Source organism: Leuresthes tenuis, unplaced genomic scaffold, assembly GCF_036924035.1.
Source record: "Leuresthes tenuis unplaced genomic scaffold, fLeuTen1.0.hap1 SCAF_8, whole genome shotgun sequence".
NCBI classification, from domain to species: Eukaryota; Metazoa; Chordata; class Actinopteri; order Atheriniformes; family Atherinopsidae; genus Leuresthes; species Leuresthes tenuis.
This window is the reverse complement of record NW_027325362.1, coordinates 4,851,076-4,868,839: the sequence shown is the minus strand read 5'-3', so window position 1 is coordinate 4,868,839 and position 17,764 is coordinate 4,851,076. Positions and strand designations below refer to the sequence as shown.

General features: G+C 39.1%; 1 protein-coding gene across 1 annotated transcript; it reads left to right on the top strand.

The window, feature by feature from the left end:
- The first annotated feature begins 582 nt into the window (after positions 1-582).
- Positions 583-12,869, top strand: LOC140312758 (gap junction alpha-5 protein-like). The gene is made up of 7 exons (XM_072390559.1): positions 583-993; positions 5,195-5,344; positions 5,828-5,992; positions 7,678-7,971; positions 9,158-9,223; positions 9,320-9,468; positions 10,087-12,869. Exons 2-7 carry the CDS (start codon positions 5,276-5,278, stop codon positions 10,541-10,543), a joined length of 1,200 nt encoding a protein of 399 aa, XP_072246660.1. The 5' UTR covers positions 583-993; positions 5,195-5,275; the 3' UTR covers positions 10,544-12,869.
- The last annotated feature ends 4,895 nt before the right edge of the window (positions 12,870-17,764 follow it).

Sequence of the window (17,764 nt, the reverse complement as noted above, 5' to 3'; positions counted from 1 at the left end):
CCACGTTGTCTACAGAAAGAGTGTCACCTGCCGATGCTGTGTGTGACATCATCAGCTAAGTTGTTGCCAAGCTATAAAACAACACCCCAATCAGTTCATGCTGCACTGTGCTGCACTTGAACTTTCCAAAAGTTTTTCATCTGCTTTTTTTTTTGTTTTCTTTAGTTATCAATCACTTTTTTCTACTGCAGCAATATAATTTCCCTTTAGGTATTATTTAATTGAACAGACTAGGGTCTCTTACTGCACAGAACATTGTTTCTTATTTGGGAAATTTTAAGCAGAATTCGTATGACAAGGTAATAATCTGTCAGTGGATCTGTGTTATGAGTTTGTTTCAGTGACTTATCAGACAGCTAGAGGGGCTAAGAGAGACATATAGAGAAGAATAGGGTCCCATGGAGGAATGCAGGAGTGGGGCCTTCAGCTATTGTGTCCTTATACAATATGGGACTTCCTTTCGATGCCAGACGCCACAAACAAACAGAAGCACATACGTTAGTGTTGAATAGCAGGCAGTGAGGCACCAGTCCCACTTCCTCTGGAGATGTGGATGAAGGAGCGGCAGAGAGGGAAGGAGGGGGAGAGGCCGGTATAAACTGCAGTCTCTGTCGCATTTCTGTTCAGTTCAGATCTCTGAACACAAACTGCTCACATCCGTCTGCTGCTGGACCAACTCTGTTACCTCAGCTGAATTAACTCCCTTCATCCATCTGTCTTGGTGGCAGCCTCAGACTGTCTCAACGAAACTTTTTCTCACATTGAGAAATTCAGGCCGGCACCCAAAGCATCTGAGAGATTTCTGGACTCTGGCATCTGTCTGATAGAAACCTCTGCTGCCGGGTTCCCAAAGATCACAGCGGAGCGGGAGAGATTACCTTGCTCAAAAGCACCTCAACGAAAGCTTCAGAGGAAGGAGGCATCCATCGTGGTTAACAACATCACAAAAGCTTTTCTCAGTTTGCAGCCATCTGCTTCTGCACTCTAAATCAGGTAAAATGTGTGTTTGCATCAGATCAGTCACATTATCCGGGCTACACTTTAACTCCTTCATTTTAAGATAAGGTTGATAGATATTTACTTGATTATTAAACATTAGAAAAATAAAAAAATGTAATTTAATTCACTCAATCAATATGATTTCCTGAATTCCCTACTAATTAAAAAAAAAACCTTCTTTAAAAACATGTAACTTTTACCATAAATATGAAAATAAAACATGCAGAGCAGCTAGGAAACTAAGCTAATTCATGGTCAACAGAGTCAATTTTAGGAATAAAGATAAAAAATCAATGTCTTTGAGGACTCTAACACTAAGATCGACAGTTGGACTCTCATGAGATCCAGCGTGTTGAACAATCTCAACTTTGTGCAGTTACAATGGTTTTCTTGTTCGTGTATCTTCGATTCTTCAACTTTAATGTGTGAGCAGATAAAATGAAAGAGTGCACGACTCTATGTGTCAAAACATGTAGTAGAATTAATCTAAGCTTTAAAATGCGATTATAACCACATTTGTCTGGGTGTATTCATTGATTATGTTGCTCGATGAACACCTCAGCTTTTCTATTTTGTCTCAGATTTCCATTAAATTGGTCAATTAATGCTTAAAGAAAAGCTTTTTATCTGATTAAAAACATCCTAAAGTCTGAGTGATGTCAGAGATTAATCATTTAATATTGCAAATCAGCAGTGGGAAAAGAGGTCATCTGTGTGTGTTTGTGTGTGTTTGAGCCCATTATCAAGACAGGATACAGAACAATACTGAGTGCTGGGTAGCGAACACACACGGGCACAGAGACACACACTCTTAGACAAAGGTCAGGCGAAAGTCTATACAGGGAAGTAATATTGTTATTAATGATGCTGGGAGCACTCGAGAAAGACATGAACACACACACATGCTTTAAAGCCCTTAGTTTTCACAAAAACAGGAAGGGACGGGCATTTAAGGGGTTTTTGATAAAGTAGTGGCCAAAAAAGTTTGAGCTCTGACTTTTCTTTGACTTTATGTGTTTTGTCTTATTTTCTGTTACAGATTATCTTCTGTTTGCTCATTTTTTGTACTTTTTGTACAAATGCAGCCTCTGAAACTAAGTTTAAAAACTCAATATTGTCCAAAAACAAAGGTTTAAATATCAGTTTAAGCGAAAAGCAGACGTGGATAAGAGTCTGTGGAGTCGATCCAGGATAGAACAATTACTGACACTACACCCTGATTACAGAAATGACACAAATCACATGATGACAGAGTGTATCGGTTTGTCATTGTTCTGGCACTTTTAGGCAATTAAAAAAAAAAAATCTTGTGGTGAAAAATATTCTAAACAAAATAAAAGATATGAAAAAAAATCAAAGCTTAATCACTGCAGTTTCTGGATTTGTTGTCACGTTAAAATACATATTTATTAAGTACAGTACTGTGCAAAAGTCTTGAACCAGTCCTCATTTGTTTTTGCTTCCAAGCAGCAAGACTTTCCTGTAAACTTTCAAAGTGGTCTTGAGCAATAGTTCTCCTTTCCGAAGGTCTTTCAGAGTTTGTCTTTGGACATTTGCTGCTTTTTCACTAATTTTCAGTTCAGTCCTTGTACCTGAACAGGTGTTTGCCCAGCCACTAAACACTGACCTATGAATTATTCAAGCAAAAACAAGGCACCTAACTCAAGGGATGAACCAGTGTTGTGTCGACACAGAACAGACAACTATCCTTGGGCACTTTGCTACTAGCAGTCTGTCACAAAGACACATAATCTGTTCCCATTTCTTTAGTTTCATCTATGAAAAACAGCAAAGATCACACAGTTTGACAGACAGAAAATAGGATTTCTGCAGCAACAAGGTGATTCCCAAAGCTGAAAACTTGGCATATCTCAGCATGGTGTGCAGTGTGTCCTTAAAACATTTGAGGAAACTGGACAAGTGGAGGACAAAAGAAGAAGTGTCAGGCTAAAAAACTATCTACAGCAGATGAACAGGATCTGAAAGTGATGTCCTTAAGAAAGAGGAAAAAATCCAGCTGTGACCTGACAGGACCTGAGAGATGCATCTGGACCTTCAGCTGATCCATCTACTGTTGGTCCAAGCCTCATCAGAAATGGTCTCCATGGAAGGGTGGCTGTCAAGAAGCCGTTCTTAAGGAAGGGAAACAGGGAGAAAAGGCTGAGCTGTGCCAAATGACACAAGAAGTGGACTGAAAATCAGTGGCAACAGGTCTTATGGAGGGATGAATCCTCCCCAGAGCCCGGACCTCAACATTATTGAAGCAGTGTGGGATCATCTGACAGAGAACGGAAGAAAAGGCAGCCCACATCCAAAGCCAGATCCCTGTTTATCTTTCCAATACATAAGGAAAAGAGGGATCAATCGAGACTTTTATACAGTACTGTTTTTTTCATGAAATTACACAGAATTATGTCAAACACATACAGGAAATGCAGAGGAAAAAAACTATCCTCTATAGTAACAAGAGATTTGAAATGTTGTGAAATTATTTGAATGCAATTAATTTCAGTTGCACCGTATGACATTTGTGACACTTAACATGAGCATGTTAAGAAAGATATAAGAATAAGAAAACAGGTTTGCCTTGAAAATGTGGCACATTTTAGGTTTCACATCATTTTAAAAGTCAGATGTAGAAATGATCTAGTAGCCCAGGAACTGTAGTAATGTCACCATGTTTGAAACTTTGTTGTGAAAATACCACGTTTTGAGCTGTGGACCGATATAGCTATTACACATTCTGGTGTGAGACTGCATCGCCCAGGCTTGTCAGACCATAAAAATATGCACCCAAATTCAGGCATTAACAGCACATGAGAGCAGTGGCACAGTGGCGGAAAGTCTCTGTGTGTGCGCACAGTGGCCATGTTTACAGCAGACGTCTAGTTTTCCTTCCCCAGAGACAGACGGATGGGGAGTGTGGGAACTAAGAGTGAAGCTAAACTAAGATATGGGCACAGACATTTTTATTAATGGGGTCAGGACCAGGGTGGAGAGAGGGTTAAAGGGTCACGATGATAGAGGAACACACACACAACCCAGCAAGAATGAGCATCAACTGTAAGCTTCAGTGTTCACTGGTGAAGTGGCAATTTTCAGCTAATTTCCATAAGAATTTCAAAAGAAAAAGACAAAAATGGTAAATAAAGTAAATTTTCTTATTGTTTTTAGTTGAAAAATGTTCCTGAAAAGTGTGAGAAATCACCACTAGAGTTAAAAGGTCATACTAGAGTAGAAAAGGAAGATGCAATGTAATCCAGAGAACGTTAGACCCTGTGATGGGCTGGTGACCAGTCCGAGGTGTACCCCACCTCTCGTCCAATGGCAGCTGGAACTGAGTCCAAAATTTACTGAAAGTGTCCCGGTCTGTGGTTGCAGTGGACTGATTTTTTTGTCCTTTTAGGTTCTTAGTAATTTCTCTGGCTTTATTATTTCTTAGTGCCTTGGTTTACTCTGTGTTCTCTCTTCTTGTTTGGCGTTTTGTTTGAACTTTATCTCTTCCATTCTCACATTTCTCGTTATTACCCCTAGAAGTCCTCAGTCCTCGGTCACCATTTGTTTGGCACCATTTGGCTGTTGTTTTCCACATTTGGGTCCTCCATATCCTTTCTCCACTGAGAACTTCAGTAAAAATAAAATAGTCACACTGATTCATGGCTAAACAATGCAGTTTCACAATGAATTCATTCCTTCCTCTGTTCCCTATGCTAATGCACTTAGGGTTGGAGTCACCAGCCTGTCCCATCCAGGGACTTGTGTTGCTCTGACCGCCTTAGAGCAGGAGATTACTGGTTTTAGACTCATTCTGCACAACTATTTGCTATAGCTGTTGCACCTTTTTACCTCTTATTGTGATTCCTTCTGTTTCTTCAACCCTTTCGAGTTAAGGTTGAAATGAATGTACATGGTTAGGTCTACACGTTAGAAAATACATAGCTAGACAGTTGCATAAAATCTCCATGATACAGCTTTTATTTTATCTAACCATCACGATAGAAGCTTTCGACCTACGGATGTGTTGCCCTGTCACAGTTTACAACCATGGTCCGCTGTGTCACATAGTCGACAAATGCACTTTCCATGACTGGGACTGTTTTCTAATAATAATAAACCAATACGGGCAGGTACCTGAACGCCCCACGCGACCTGACTTCGGTACTGATCTAAAAGCTGTATGTTCTCTGTTACTCAGGTGGCTTTCAGACCTGTGGGGTGGCAACTCGGAGGTCATCGACGGTTGAATTAAAAAGTCTGTGCTGAGCTGTAGTCGGTCATGGCAGACTGGAGCCTGTTGGGAAACTTCTTGGAAGAAGTACAGGAGCACTCTACTTCTATTGGCAAAGTACGACACACATTTCATACCAGGCAGCACTGCACACGATGGGCAAACACACACTTAAAATAGAACTTTAATGCATTTCCAACATGTCCTGTTTATATCCAAACCCACAGTTTATATCGTGACATTTTTCTGTCCTATAAAAATAAGCAGACATAATATTTATGTTGATATAATTCTGTCTGTTTATGCTGTGTAACCATAAAGAATGTAGTAAAACTTTGTGAACAGACACAACAATTTACATGGCCTTCGTGTAAATCATTTAATTTGCATTTCAAGCAAATTGTACTGTTTGATTTTTAACAGACTGACACAAATATTATGAAAAACACCTGAATTATGAAGTCAAAACATTACTGATACACTCAGAACTTTTATGGCATTTACAAAGAGGACCATTTTTATTATTATCCTCTGTTATGTTTCTGTATTTTTGTTGTTTAAGAAGGTTTGACGAACTATTTGCTGTTCTTTGTCCCACAGGTGTGGCTGACTATCTTGTTCATCTTCCGTATTCTGGTGCTCGGGACGGCAGCCGAGTCAACTTGGGGGGACGAACAGGAAGATTTCAACTGTGACACTGAGCAGCCGGGCTGTGAGAACGTCTGTTATGACCGAGCGTTCCCGATAGCGCACATACGATACTGGGTAATACACAGAACATTTTGTAACTCCACACCTTAGAGAGAAAAAGGTACATGGCTACCTCTAGGTTTTATTTGATAGGGACGTTCCTATAGATAAGCTGAAGTAATCCCAAACAAGTATCAGGGTGTTTATACCTAATACTACACCTGTCCTGAGGTTTCTTTTGTTGCTTAACACATATTTGTCCACAGATTCCACTAAATGTACGCTGCATGATGGTTTATTGAAGAAAAACATTGTGCATTTGCTGTATAAGCTTTTCCTGGATGAAGACCCTTGAATCCATCTGCTAAATACATTTAACTGATATCGTGAGCCCTGTGACATTAAACAGTAATGGGAGTATTAATAGCTAATAAGCATATTTAGGGTGCTAATGGGAGTATTTCAACGGGACAGTACACTTTTTTACATCATTGCCCAGGAGTGGTTACTGTTACTCTGTCAAAAACAGTACGTTGTCATGGCAACGTGTTTCTGTAGACTTAAGATTACAATAAATTAGAGTTAATGTGTTGATGTTTAGTGATTGGTTGGTGGAAAATGAATGCAGCCTTCAAGAAAATTGATTATTTTAAAAGGATATGGTGAAATTGTCACTTTCAACAGTCTTTTAAGTTTATTTTTCTCTTGACCTCAGTGGAAAATGTTACTAGTTAAGTTAAGGGAAGATGGTGAAATAGTAGGAGAAATTTGTATGGAAAAGACAACTGTGAGACAACAAGAATCCAACTGCACTTGATAAGTTTTATGAATGACTGCAGTGAAACTACAGCTGAAAAATGCAGTACTTTGCACAATAGAATAGGACATAAACAGATTATTATGTTTTTATCAATGTAGATGATCTAAAAAAAGGAAAGAAAAAGCCACAATGGTTAAAGATTTTGAATATTGTATATATTATAATATGTTACAATATATTATATAATATATTGTTTTGAAGGCTAAACGAGGTAATAAAAGAGGCCCTTAAGATATTTAGCATTTGGAGAATTTTACCAGCTTTTATAATGGCTGCCACTTGGATACTTCAGGGTCATTTCATTCAGTTAGAAACCACCTATCGACTGAAGCCGGAAACTGAGTGTAACGAGTTAGCAGTTCTGTTCTTTTCCAGGCAAATGTAAGCTGCTTTTTTTTTTGGAAAATTACATAAAATGTGGAAGTCAGTGTTAAACAGTCTTACCTGACTGAAGACCAGACCTTTTTCATAGTTAGAAACTGGGTATCTCCGGTTTCAAGTACAGCATTACGCACCACAGACTGTTAGTTTGCAGTTTGAAGCACAACTGTTTCCAAATTTCCTCCTCGCTGATGAATTCATGGAAACGTGAGCAGCTCATATCTGTGAGCAGAGACCTGCAGGTTTAATTTCCTAACAGTTGTTTTTCAGTGCAAGATCTCAGATGTTGGCATGTCTTTGAATGCACCATTCAGGCAAGATGTTTCTGGTTTCACTGAGAAACCAGAACAGTCTCAGTGTTAACAATGTTTTACATGTAGACTTAAAAATTTCTCTGATCTGATGTCTGCCTAGAAATGGAATAAATCTTAAAATAAAATATGTGCTTTGGAAAAAAGTCTGGCAGTGATATATGTTACATGAGGATTACAATTAAAGGCTTATTTTAGAGAAGTTTTTTTTATGTTTTTAATTGAAAACGTGGCTCATTTCTTCTCAGGTGCTCCAAATTGTGTTTGTGTCCACTCCCAGTCTGATCTACGTGGGCCACGCCATGCACATCGTTCGCCGAGAGGAGAAGAGGAGGACCAGAGAGGAGGAGGAGGGAGAAGGGGGAGGCAGAGAGGAAGACCCGGGAGGAGGAGGTGAAGGAGGAGGGGGGAAAGAGGGAAGGAAAGGAGACAAGGATGAAGAAAAGGAAAAAGTTGAAGGTTCATCAGCAGGTCGAGTTCGACTGAGGGGAGCGCTGCTGAAGACATACATCCTGAGTATACTGATACGTAGCATCATGGAGGTATGTTTAGCTGGTGTTTACCCTCATGGTGGGACATATACAGCAGGGTTCAGCCTCATCATCCCAGCAGCAGGCTGATAGAGTCACACATTGGCAGCTAATGAGTCCAAAGCTGGTGGAGACCAAAAACCTCTGTTTGAAATATTTAAGGGTAAAGTTTCATGTTTAACGTGACATAGTCTGTTTGCAGGGATGAAACATACTGAGCTTTTTTGTGCTTTGCACGCTAACAAGTTTGACAAGAGATGCCCCAAGTCCTTTAAAAAGTAGTTATTGCTACTTATGAGGAAGTTTCCTCTTATCGTTGCTCCATTTTGTACAGTTATACATTAAAATTCAATGAAAATAAAAAAATTGATTTTCATTATTTTTTATGGATTAGTATGAATCAATCTTTGGTGAACTTCAGGTTGCAAATGTTGTAGCTTTTTTTTCTTTCTTTAAATCGAGATAAATGTGCAAAAGTTTAGAGATCCTGTCATATAAATATGAGGACACAGAGAGACGACGGCAGGAATAGAGCAACTGAAACTAAACCAAAGACTAAAAGTCAGTAGAAACTAAACAGAAGATCAACTCTTACAACAAAATCTAATAAATAGGATTGAATACACAAAGAATACAGCTCAAACTAAATACCAGAACTCAAACAGGACTGAACCAAAACACTGAACAGAGACTGAACTAAGGCACAGAGAATAACAAAACCAGAGCATGGAACCGAAACCTACGTAATAATGGTTAGATCAATAAAGGTAACTTAACATGTGTAACCAAGAGAGTAAAAGACGAAGAAAAAACTAGAATTTGACCTCATGAACATGACAAAACCCACAAACCCTACTTATCACTCACTTCATGAGAAATCAGCTTAGTTAACTAATAGATTATCTAATAAGTTAACTAAGCTGACACAGAAAGGCATAAAGGCAGCAACAAGGCACAACTTTACATCGCCTCTCATAGCTTATATAACACTGCTTTACTTGTAAATTGTTTGCTGAAATCACTGCGCAGGTGTAATTTGAAGCATTGAATAAGCAAAGAAAGCAAATATCTGTGAGTGAAGGATAAGGCTTTTAGCATTTGGTTCGCACAGCTCAGAAAAAGTACAACTAATGTTATAGCATTTGGACTGGAATTAAAACTATTAATGCAACTTTAACTCTACCTCTAAACCATCCAGGTGGTGTTTTTGTGTCTCCAGTATTTCCTGTATGGAATCTTCCTCAATCCTCTGTATGTCTGCAAGGTAAAACCAAAGAATGTTTTAATCTAATCCAAATTTAATTTAAGTAAAGCGAGACGTTGACACCTGCAGTCTTTCCCTCTCACTCTTTCCTGTCAGGCCTGGCCGTGTCCACATCCAGTCAACTGTTACGTCTCCAGACCTACAGAGAAAAACGTCTTTATCGTGTTCATGTTGGCCGTGTCAGCTGTCTCGCTGGTCCTCAGTGTGCTGGAGCTGCAACACCTGGGATGGAGACACTGCTGCAGGTAGAAATTTGAATTTAAGTCCTTCTGTCAGCTTTCCTGCAGGTCCAGATGTGGACTGTAAGTTCTAAATGATATATGTTTAAGGTCTTTCAGGTGTGAATAAATTCTAAGACCTGATTGGAAGAAGTTTTACATATTTAGATACTGTCTGTATTTTACGTTTAGCTTGAACTTTGAAAAAAAAGTACAATTAACAGGTAGTTTTTTCTGTCACCTGTTGAATGCACATCAAAAGTGTTTGTAACTACATACCTTTCATATTTGGATTCAGTGTATTGGATTATGTCCCCGAACCTGAAAAGACTTCTGCATCCTTGCTTATGGCAAGCTTCCTCTTTCCTTTCTCCTCTCTACAGAAGGTGCCTTTTACAAATTTAGAAAGTCCTTTAAGATGAGCTGAGATTGATTTTTAGGTCACACATAGGAGGACGAGTAAAGAGGAGACAAAAAGGACAAATACTATAGAAATTAGAAGAGACTATGAGCTTTAACATGGCTCTGAAATCCTAAATGATGCTTGCAAATTATTGCAATCTGTTTTAATCTGTTTTTATTAACATTTGACAACTATTCCCAACCTTTTTGGAGCCAGAGAACTAATCTAAGTCTTTGTTGCAGGCGGCTCTTCTTCTCTTCAAAGGCTGTCACTCCCGCTAACGCTTCTCTGAACCGACAGCTTTCTGTGTCTCCTCCTCCACCGTCAACCCCACCTCCAGATTTCAACCAGTGTGTTCCTGGCTCTTCGCACTTCCTTGCACTCCCTTTCCCCAACCACCGGCTTGCCAGCCAACAAAATTCAGAGAACATGGTCACAGAGAAGAACAAAATAGCTGCTGCTGTGGAGGAAGCAAACTTCCTACAGATGAGTTGCTACTCGTCCAGATGGCAGAACTCTAGAGATAATCAGGTCCAAGATGGCACGTACTTGAATTCTAACACTAACTTCTACAATCCTGAGAGCAGAGACATGAACTGTCCTCAGATCCAGAATGGATCACTGCTGAAGGACAAGCGAAGATTCAGCAAAACCAGCGGAACGAGCAGCCGAACAAGAGCAGATGATCTCTCTGTTTAGAAAAAACAAATTCAACTTCCCATACGCCTGTTAAGTAAACTATGCAAATGATAATTGTGGAGCTGGAGGAATCACTCTTTCAAGATGAATTTTGAGCACCAAATGTGCTCTTTTTTTATATTTTGGCAAGAAACTTTTGTAATTCCTTCCCTTTAACATTAAGTGCTCTTAATGCTTGTTTAAAACTTTCAAAGATTGGATTAAAGATGGTTTCAGTAAGTCTTAAGTAAGGATTTAGCATTAAATAATTAAGTGAGCAAAGACTTGAGGCCATTCTCTGAACCAATGAGAAGCCATGTTTGACTGCGGTGCAAAATGAACCCAAAAGCTTGTAAAAATGCCACGATGCACAATGAAGAGGGAATTTGAATTGTTATTATAATCTCCACATTTGATTTTTATCTACTGACTGATTCAAACTATGTCCAGTCTTCATGAGCAGATTAACACTTTCATTCTTGTCAAAACAATCCTAAAATGTGTCGTTGCCTGAACAGAAACAACAACTTTGCACTAAACTGTCATCTGACAGTAACTGAGGTTTTATATATCCATGACTGTGTTTTAAAAGCCAGACATTAGAACTGTGAATGAAATGTTAATGCACATTTATTATCTTTGATAATTATGTTTAAAAATAACATCTTAACATACAGTATTCACAAATCTACCCTAAAAGCATAACAGAAACCCACCAACAAAACTAAGTGCTTTTGACTAAAAGTTACACTTGTCCAAACATGCTATCCATGGATAAAAATGCCCGATCCCCATTCTTCCCCTTAGCCCCAACACCCATCACCTCACCCATGCAGAGGTGTTTTTAATGTGTTAATGTTCCCCTTTTCTTTTGAGAATGAATAAGTAGCGGCCCTTCAGTTCAGAAACTGAGGGCCATTTGGATGGCTTGATTGTAACTATCTGATCTGCAAGAAGAAGCAATCAGGATTGGGCCAAAGTTACTGAACGCTGCAACTTTGACCCAAATAAAATCTGCAACAAACCAGAAGGATTACTCACAAAAAGCTACTGTATATAACAAAAATTAGCAACAAATACTCCAACCAAAAGTGAACTGCTGTAATCACATCACAAATGTCACACAGTGAATATTCAGCAACTCTAAACCTGACACAACTAGTTTAAAAAACACTAACTAAAGCCACCTGCAGTCTTCAATTATATAACAGGCTCAAGGTCGCTTCATTTTCCAAAACTAATGGCCAAGCAGCCGAGCAGTGATAAAGTCCTTAGTTCTCATATTCAGTGTTAACAAATACTAAGAGATCCCGGACGAGCCCCCATATGTATTATGACTCGTTTCATCAGCTGCAATATATAATACGTTTTGATGCATGGGCTTAGAAAATTTGCAGTTTTATTCAGCTATGATGGTAGCCATGTTAGGTGAAACTCTCCTGTCTCTTATACACAGCTTTACAGGTGTATCAAGTTTAAGACGGTTAAAACCATGAATCATCAAAAGATGTTTGCAATGCACCAGCGGGGATGAAGAGGGCTGTAAAATGACACGTCAAAACTAAATATTAAGGTTTTTTCAGGGTACATCACAGTCGTCCTGATTTCAGTTCACGGTTATTTAAAAGGATAACGTTTCAAGTTATCTTAATCACCTTACAAGTGCAACAAAATAAACTGCATGTAACAAACTGAGTGTTACACAGTGTGGTTCATAGTTGGGCTGCTTTTCTTTACTGTTCGTTGTCCGTTTGACTTATTTGCAGCACTTGAATCTGTCTTGGAAATGTAGAAGTGAGCCTTACATCTGTGGGAGTCACAGCCGTGGACTTTATAGCTCCTCAAGCCATGCAGGCTTTACCTGTGGACTGAGTCTGAACGCACTGATTTACTGTCTGAACTTGGACTGTCATCCAACGGCGTGGAGCTTTTTTTTATCATTATGTACCACAACTGAACCAGAGAGAGTCTGTTGTAAGTTTTATTATATATCGAGAGTCAAACCTGTTTGGATTTGTTTGACTGGCAACTGCATTTCATGAGACCTGTTGAGATTTTTCATGTAAGTCATAAACTGTGACAATTTAGGTGATCACTGTTGAGTTCTTATTGCACTGTAAAATGTATAATAATATAATGTATGATTATTAAGATGAATGCACCCAGACTGAAGATAGTGTGTTTTGTTTTCAGGTTGTGCAATATTATTACGTTAAAAGTGTTATTATGTAATTGTACTGTTTGAAATAGTGTGATATTTAATGTTCCACTTTAGCAATGTGAATGCTTTGAATATTTAAATTGATTTTCTGATAAAATTACAGATAAAACCTGAGTTCATTAATAAAAGGACATAAAAGCTATTGCTGGTATAGTTACTCAGCACAATCTTTGAGGGACAAAAGTTTGAAAGGATGAATGCAGCAATATCATCATCCCACCATTTAATATCATTTTGCATCTGAGGGCTGTTCACATGTTGATGAACTGACTGGTTTCCATCAGATCAGTGCAGAACTAGAGAGAACTTCAGCGATGGACAGACAAACAACCAGGCAGTAACTGATGAGAAATGTTGGATTGTTTAAGAGAGGGACACTCTGGGATCAGAGCAAACTTTCCTGGCTGGTTCCCATGGCCAATGTCCTCTTTGGGATAGTGGCTGATGGAAGAATTCCCCATAAGGGTCATCTGAATATGTCTGGAATGTTTGGGAATTGCAACCCTGATGGAGTACTCTTTTCCTTTCTTCTCCTCACATCTGCAGGGGCACCACAGCTCTGCTGTGTGCCTGAAAATGCTCCAAGTTTTCCACCTTAAAAGGAATTAGAGCAAAATTAGTGCATTTTTTCCAAAAATACACTGTTCATAAATTGAATGGGGCACAGTGAAGACTTCTTGGATTACAGAGCAAATATAGTGAAGAATATTATCTGCAAATATCGATTTCAGCTCTGATTAAAAGAAAAGGTTGTCAGTCATTTCTCTAAACTTTCAGTTTATTCCAAAGTTTTAAAAGACATATGCTCAAATGTAAACTTATAAAAATCAGGTGTTAAAATGAAAACATTTCTATGCATGAAGCTAACGCAGAAATTAAAAAGGTTTTCCATTAAATGTAGCAAAGTTCACAGTCATTTATAAATAGATATACAAAGCTGAAGAAGAATGTGATTAAAGTGAGTTGAAAATTGATGATTGTATGAATAAAATGAATAGTAATGAGTAAATGGGGACGTTCTACAACCGTTCTTTGGGAAACAGTGTTCTCTTGTGGTCAAACAAACAAGTGCAGTGTAAAACTTAACATACATTTTATTGTATTACTAATACAGTATATTAGGCAAAAACAGAGTTTCTACAGTTCTAAGCAGCTTTAAAGTGAATATCTGGTCTCCAACACAGCCTGAACCCTCTGAGACAAGCTTTCTGTCATTTCTTTAAGGAGTCTTCAGGAATAGTTCTCCAGGCTTCTTGAAGGACATCCCAAAGCTCTTCTTTGGATGTGGGCTGCCTTTTGTTCCGTTCTCTGTCAGATGATCCCACACTGCTTCAATAATGTTGAGGTCCGGGCTCTGGGGAGGATTCATCCCTCCATAAGACCTGTTGCCACTGATTTTCAGTCCACTTCTTGTGTCATTTGGCATAGCTCAGCCTTTTCTCCCTGTTTCCCTTCCTTAAGAACGGCTTCTTGACAGCCACCCTTCCATGGAGACCATTTCTGATGAGGCTTGGGCCAACAGTAGATGGATCAGCTGAAGGTCCAGATGCATCTCTCAGGTCCTGTGTCAGGTCTTTGCTGGATATGGACAGCTGAAAACTGCAGCTAATAGCTCTTTGAGAATCACCTTGTTGGTGCAAAGATACATTTAATGTCTGTCAAACTGTGTTATCTTTGGCATTTTTCATGGATGCAATTGAAGAAATGGGAAGAAATTATGTGTCTTAATACAAGACATAAAATGACCACATAAAATCAGTGGAGAACATCGCAGCACAGTCATGTCCGGGTCTCTGCAGAGATGCTTTACTCGGTTCAGGTCCAGGCTCTAACTTGACTTTAAGAGTTGTCCTGCCCTTTGCTTCAGGTCATTGTCTTCTTAACTCTTCCCTGAAGCCTGACACTGTGTTTGGAGGGTTACACCAATGCTTGTTCCTCTGTAACTCCACAAAGTAACTCTGAATCTTGGACCAGTGGCCTGTTGGATACCTGTTTGAATGCTTGATACCAGATCAAGGAAGCCTGTTTCAGAAAGATGGAGGCTGCTGTGCTTTTAATATAAACATATCACATTGTTTCCTTCCACATATCTGTACTGTGACACAACGCTGTCCCTCAGGACAGTTATTTTGACCTCATCATGAACTGTGTTTCACTCTCATATCATCTATTATTAGACCTTAACTATGTCCAATTAGTTCAGTTACGCACAAGTGGGCTTCAGTCCACTTGTTGAAACATTTCAGAGGTTAATGATATAAATAGGAGGCTCTTTGTAAAAGTCAGAAAGAGTCTTGATACTTATCAAATTTGAATATATCAGTCTTTAACGTTTCTAAATCAACAAAGCACCTGTCCTTGTACAGAATTTTGCCCGTCTGGACTAATGAGTCTGGAAAACGTCTACGTTGATGACAGTGACATGGCCCTGCGTGATCACTGAGGTGTCTGTGTCGTCTTTGGCAGCTGTTATCCCCCCTGTGGCGTGCCACACAGTCACCTGTTTGTCATCCATAATCCCATACAGTACGCAGAGCATGTGAAACCAGCTATATTTGTACCCTAAACAGACCTTATTTACTGCTGCCAGTGTCTTCCTGTAAATGTCATCATAAATTGCAAATACATTCAAAGTGAAACTCAAAAATAGGTTTATGGTTGCGCATTTAAACTTAGATTAACCGCGAAGGTCAATTTGATAATCAGAACATGCATGTGGTGTGAAATGTCCGTCTCACTGTCTCGGCATGGACGAACACAATCACACTGAATTACTTTCATCAATTTTATTTAACCATGTTGCCCAGCGGGGAATGATCCCATTCCAATTTAAACTCTTTTTATTGGGTTTTAAGTTAATGTTAACGTGTTGTTAAAGTGATATAATCACGTTAAATGTGTTTGAATAAGTTCAAGGATCCATTTTGATGGTATTTTCTTTTTCTTTCAGGGAATCTGTTATGTTTAGGAATCCTTTCAACGAGCTCAATTCGTCTTTCATGTTTCATTTAAAGATACTTTTCTTTCTAATGTGTTTTCTGTTTGTTTCTTAATAATCAGTTTATTTTTCTTGTAACAATGACTGTCAATGTCTGAAGAATAGTTGTGTGTCAGTTATTTTTTCCTGATGCGTTCAGCAATGCGGATCTCTCTGGCATCCCCTAATCAAAGATTATTCTTAACATTTACAGCTTTTGTCTTTGTTGTCTGGACAATTTTAAGATAAAAAATCTGCGGAACAAAGTGATCCAACTTATCAGATTAGGTTAAGATTCTTATACCTATTGTCTGATTACATGCATTACTTGGAAAGGTCAAGTGGTTCAAATGCCAAAGCCTTAAATATTCTAACTCCTTAAAACTCTCAGCCATGGACTAATTACCTGCCTAAAAATAATTTATGCCCACAAAGCAGGACACAGCTATCAGAGGACAGTGAAGTCTTTTCGGGTCACCATTTCATGAGTTTATAGATTTAGAAATAGCAGTTAACAGAGAAAGAGGTCTAGTTGAAGAAGACTTTCCGGGAAAACTGCTCATAGATTAAAAGGCAAATCACAACATTGGTTTGATTCCAAACGGCTTTTAGGAGTGTCCAGGAGAGCAATCTGCTCAGTATTAGAGCTCTCATGGAGGAGTCATTTCCTGTGCTCTCACAACAAAACCCACCATCAGAAGTGAACAAGTACTGCGAGCTGATAAGGGCAAAGCAGAACCTCATTACTTCTCCAGCTGTCAAGTACAGCGAGGAATCGATCCTTTAAGCTTGAGTTGTAACAAGTGGAACGGGAAGATTTCATGGGTGGAGGGAGAATAGACTGATTTATCTGAGGCAAACATCACAGTCTATAGAAACCCGAGGGTGGGTGTGTACGGCATGTAAGTGACCCTGAACACATCTACAAAGTCACAAAGAGGAGCAGATTTTTGACAATGTAAAAGAGAATGATCAAACGAAGATATTTGTGTAAGATTTTTAAGAAATGTTTAATTTTTACAGTAGAAATGATATAACAGCAGGTTTCCCTCCACCTGATACACCAACTCACCCCCGGAGTGGCTCTCTGTCTCCAATCCAAGGGACCCTCCTCTGAGTCTGAAAACAGCTGACCTAAATAAACAGGTCCTGGGTCCTATTTCCTGCTGCAGTCACGAGTACCGCGGCCCCTGTGGTTCATTACAGAAGAGTCAGGGTTACAAAAGGTACTTTGTTGTGTAGAGTCTGCATCGGCCACCAGGTGTCACTCAGTGTCCATAAATGTTCCCTTAGCGTCCCAGTTTATCTTTTTACACCACTTTGCTAACATTAGTCTAGTTATCATTGTTTAGCTGATAATACGCCTTAGAAGGAACCTCAACAGCAGATAAGGTGGTTTTCCTAAAACAAGATTCAATGTAATTTCCTGTGTTTACAGCTTAACAGCACCAACACCTAAATTTACTCAGCCCTCTGGCAGGGTTCATGTTTGAAGACGCTCCAGTCACGTCGCTGCTGACAAATGAGCTTTGGTCAGGGGGAGGTGGCATGAGTTCAGGTCTGAGCTGCCTCCGTCTGGCTCTGGTCCCGCATTCTTTATGAGCAGTGGAAGATCGTATAACGTGGACAGTAAAAGAAATGGACTCAGACTCAGTGCTGCTCCGTGAAAACTGATTATATAATCTTCACACAGATTTGATTTGCACAAGATAAAGGGTCAACTTCACTGATTGTGGCCCTGCTTATCTGGTAATGTGTAACTGCAAAGTGTGCTATCAGGAGCAGCTGATAGAGTCTCTGTCCTTTTAAACTTCTGCACAGCTTCAGCTATAGGTGTGTTCAGATGCTGACTTTTTAATAAAAGTTGGTTTAATAAGATAAATTGATCAAATAGTATCAGGGTTCCCTAAATATCTTTGACACAAAGATCATGAAACAGTTTCAGAGATAATAAATGTTCTGTTCTTATGGTTATTTACTAAAAAAGCAAACACACCGTAAGTTGTTGTAATATGAACACCTTGAATTGAAGAAACGAGCCATC

Coding starts and splice junctions, on each gene's coding strand:
- LOC140312758 (XM_072390559.1), top strand. CDS start 5,276: ATGGCAGACTGGAGCCTGTTGGGAAACTTCTTGGAAGAAGTACAGGAG. Junction 5,345..5,827: donor ACTCTACTTCTATTGGCAAA/GTACGACACACA, acceptor TTTGTCCCACAG/GTGTGGCTGACTATCTTGTT. Junction 9,224..9,319: donor ATCCTCTGTATGTCTGCAAG/GTAAAACCAAAG, acceptor CTTTCCTGTCAG/GCCTGGCCGTGTCCACATCC.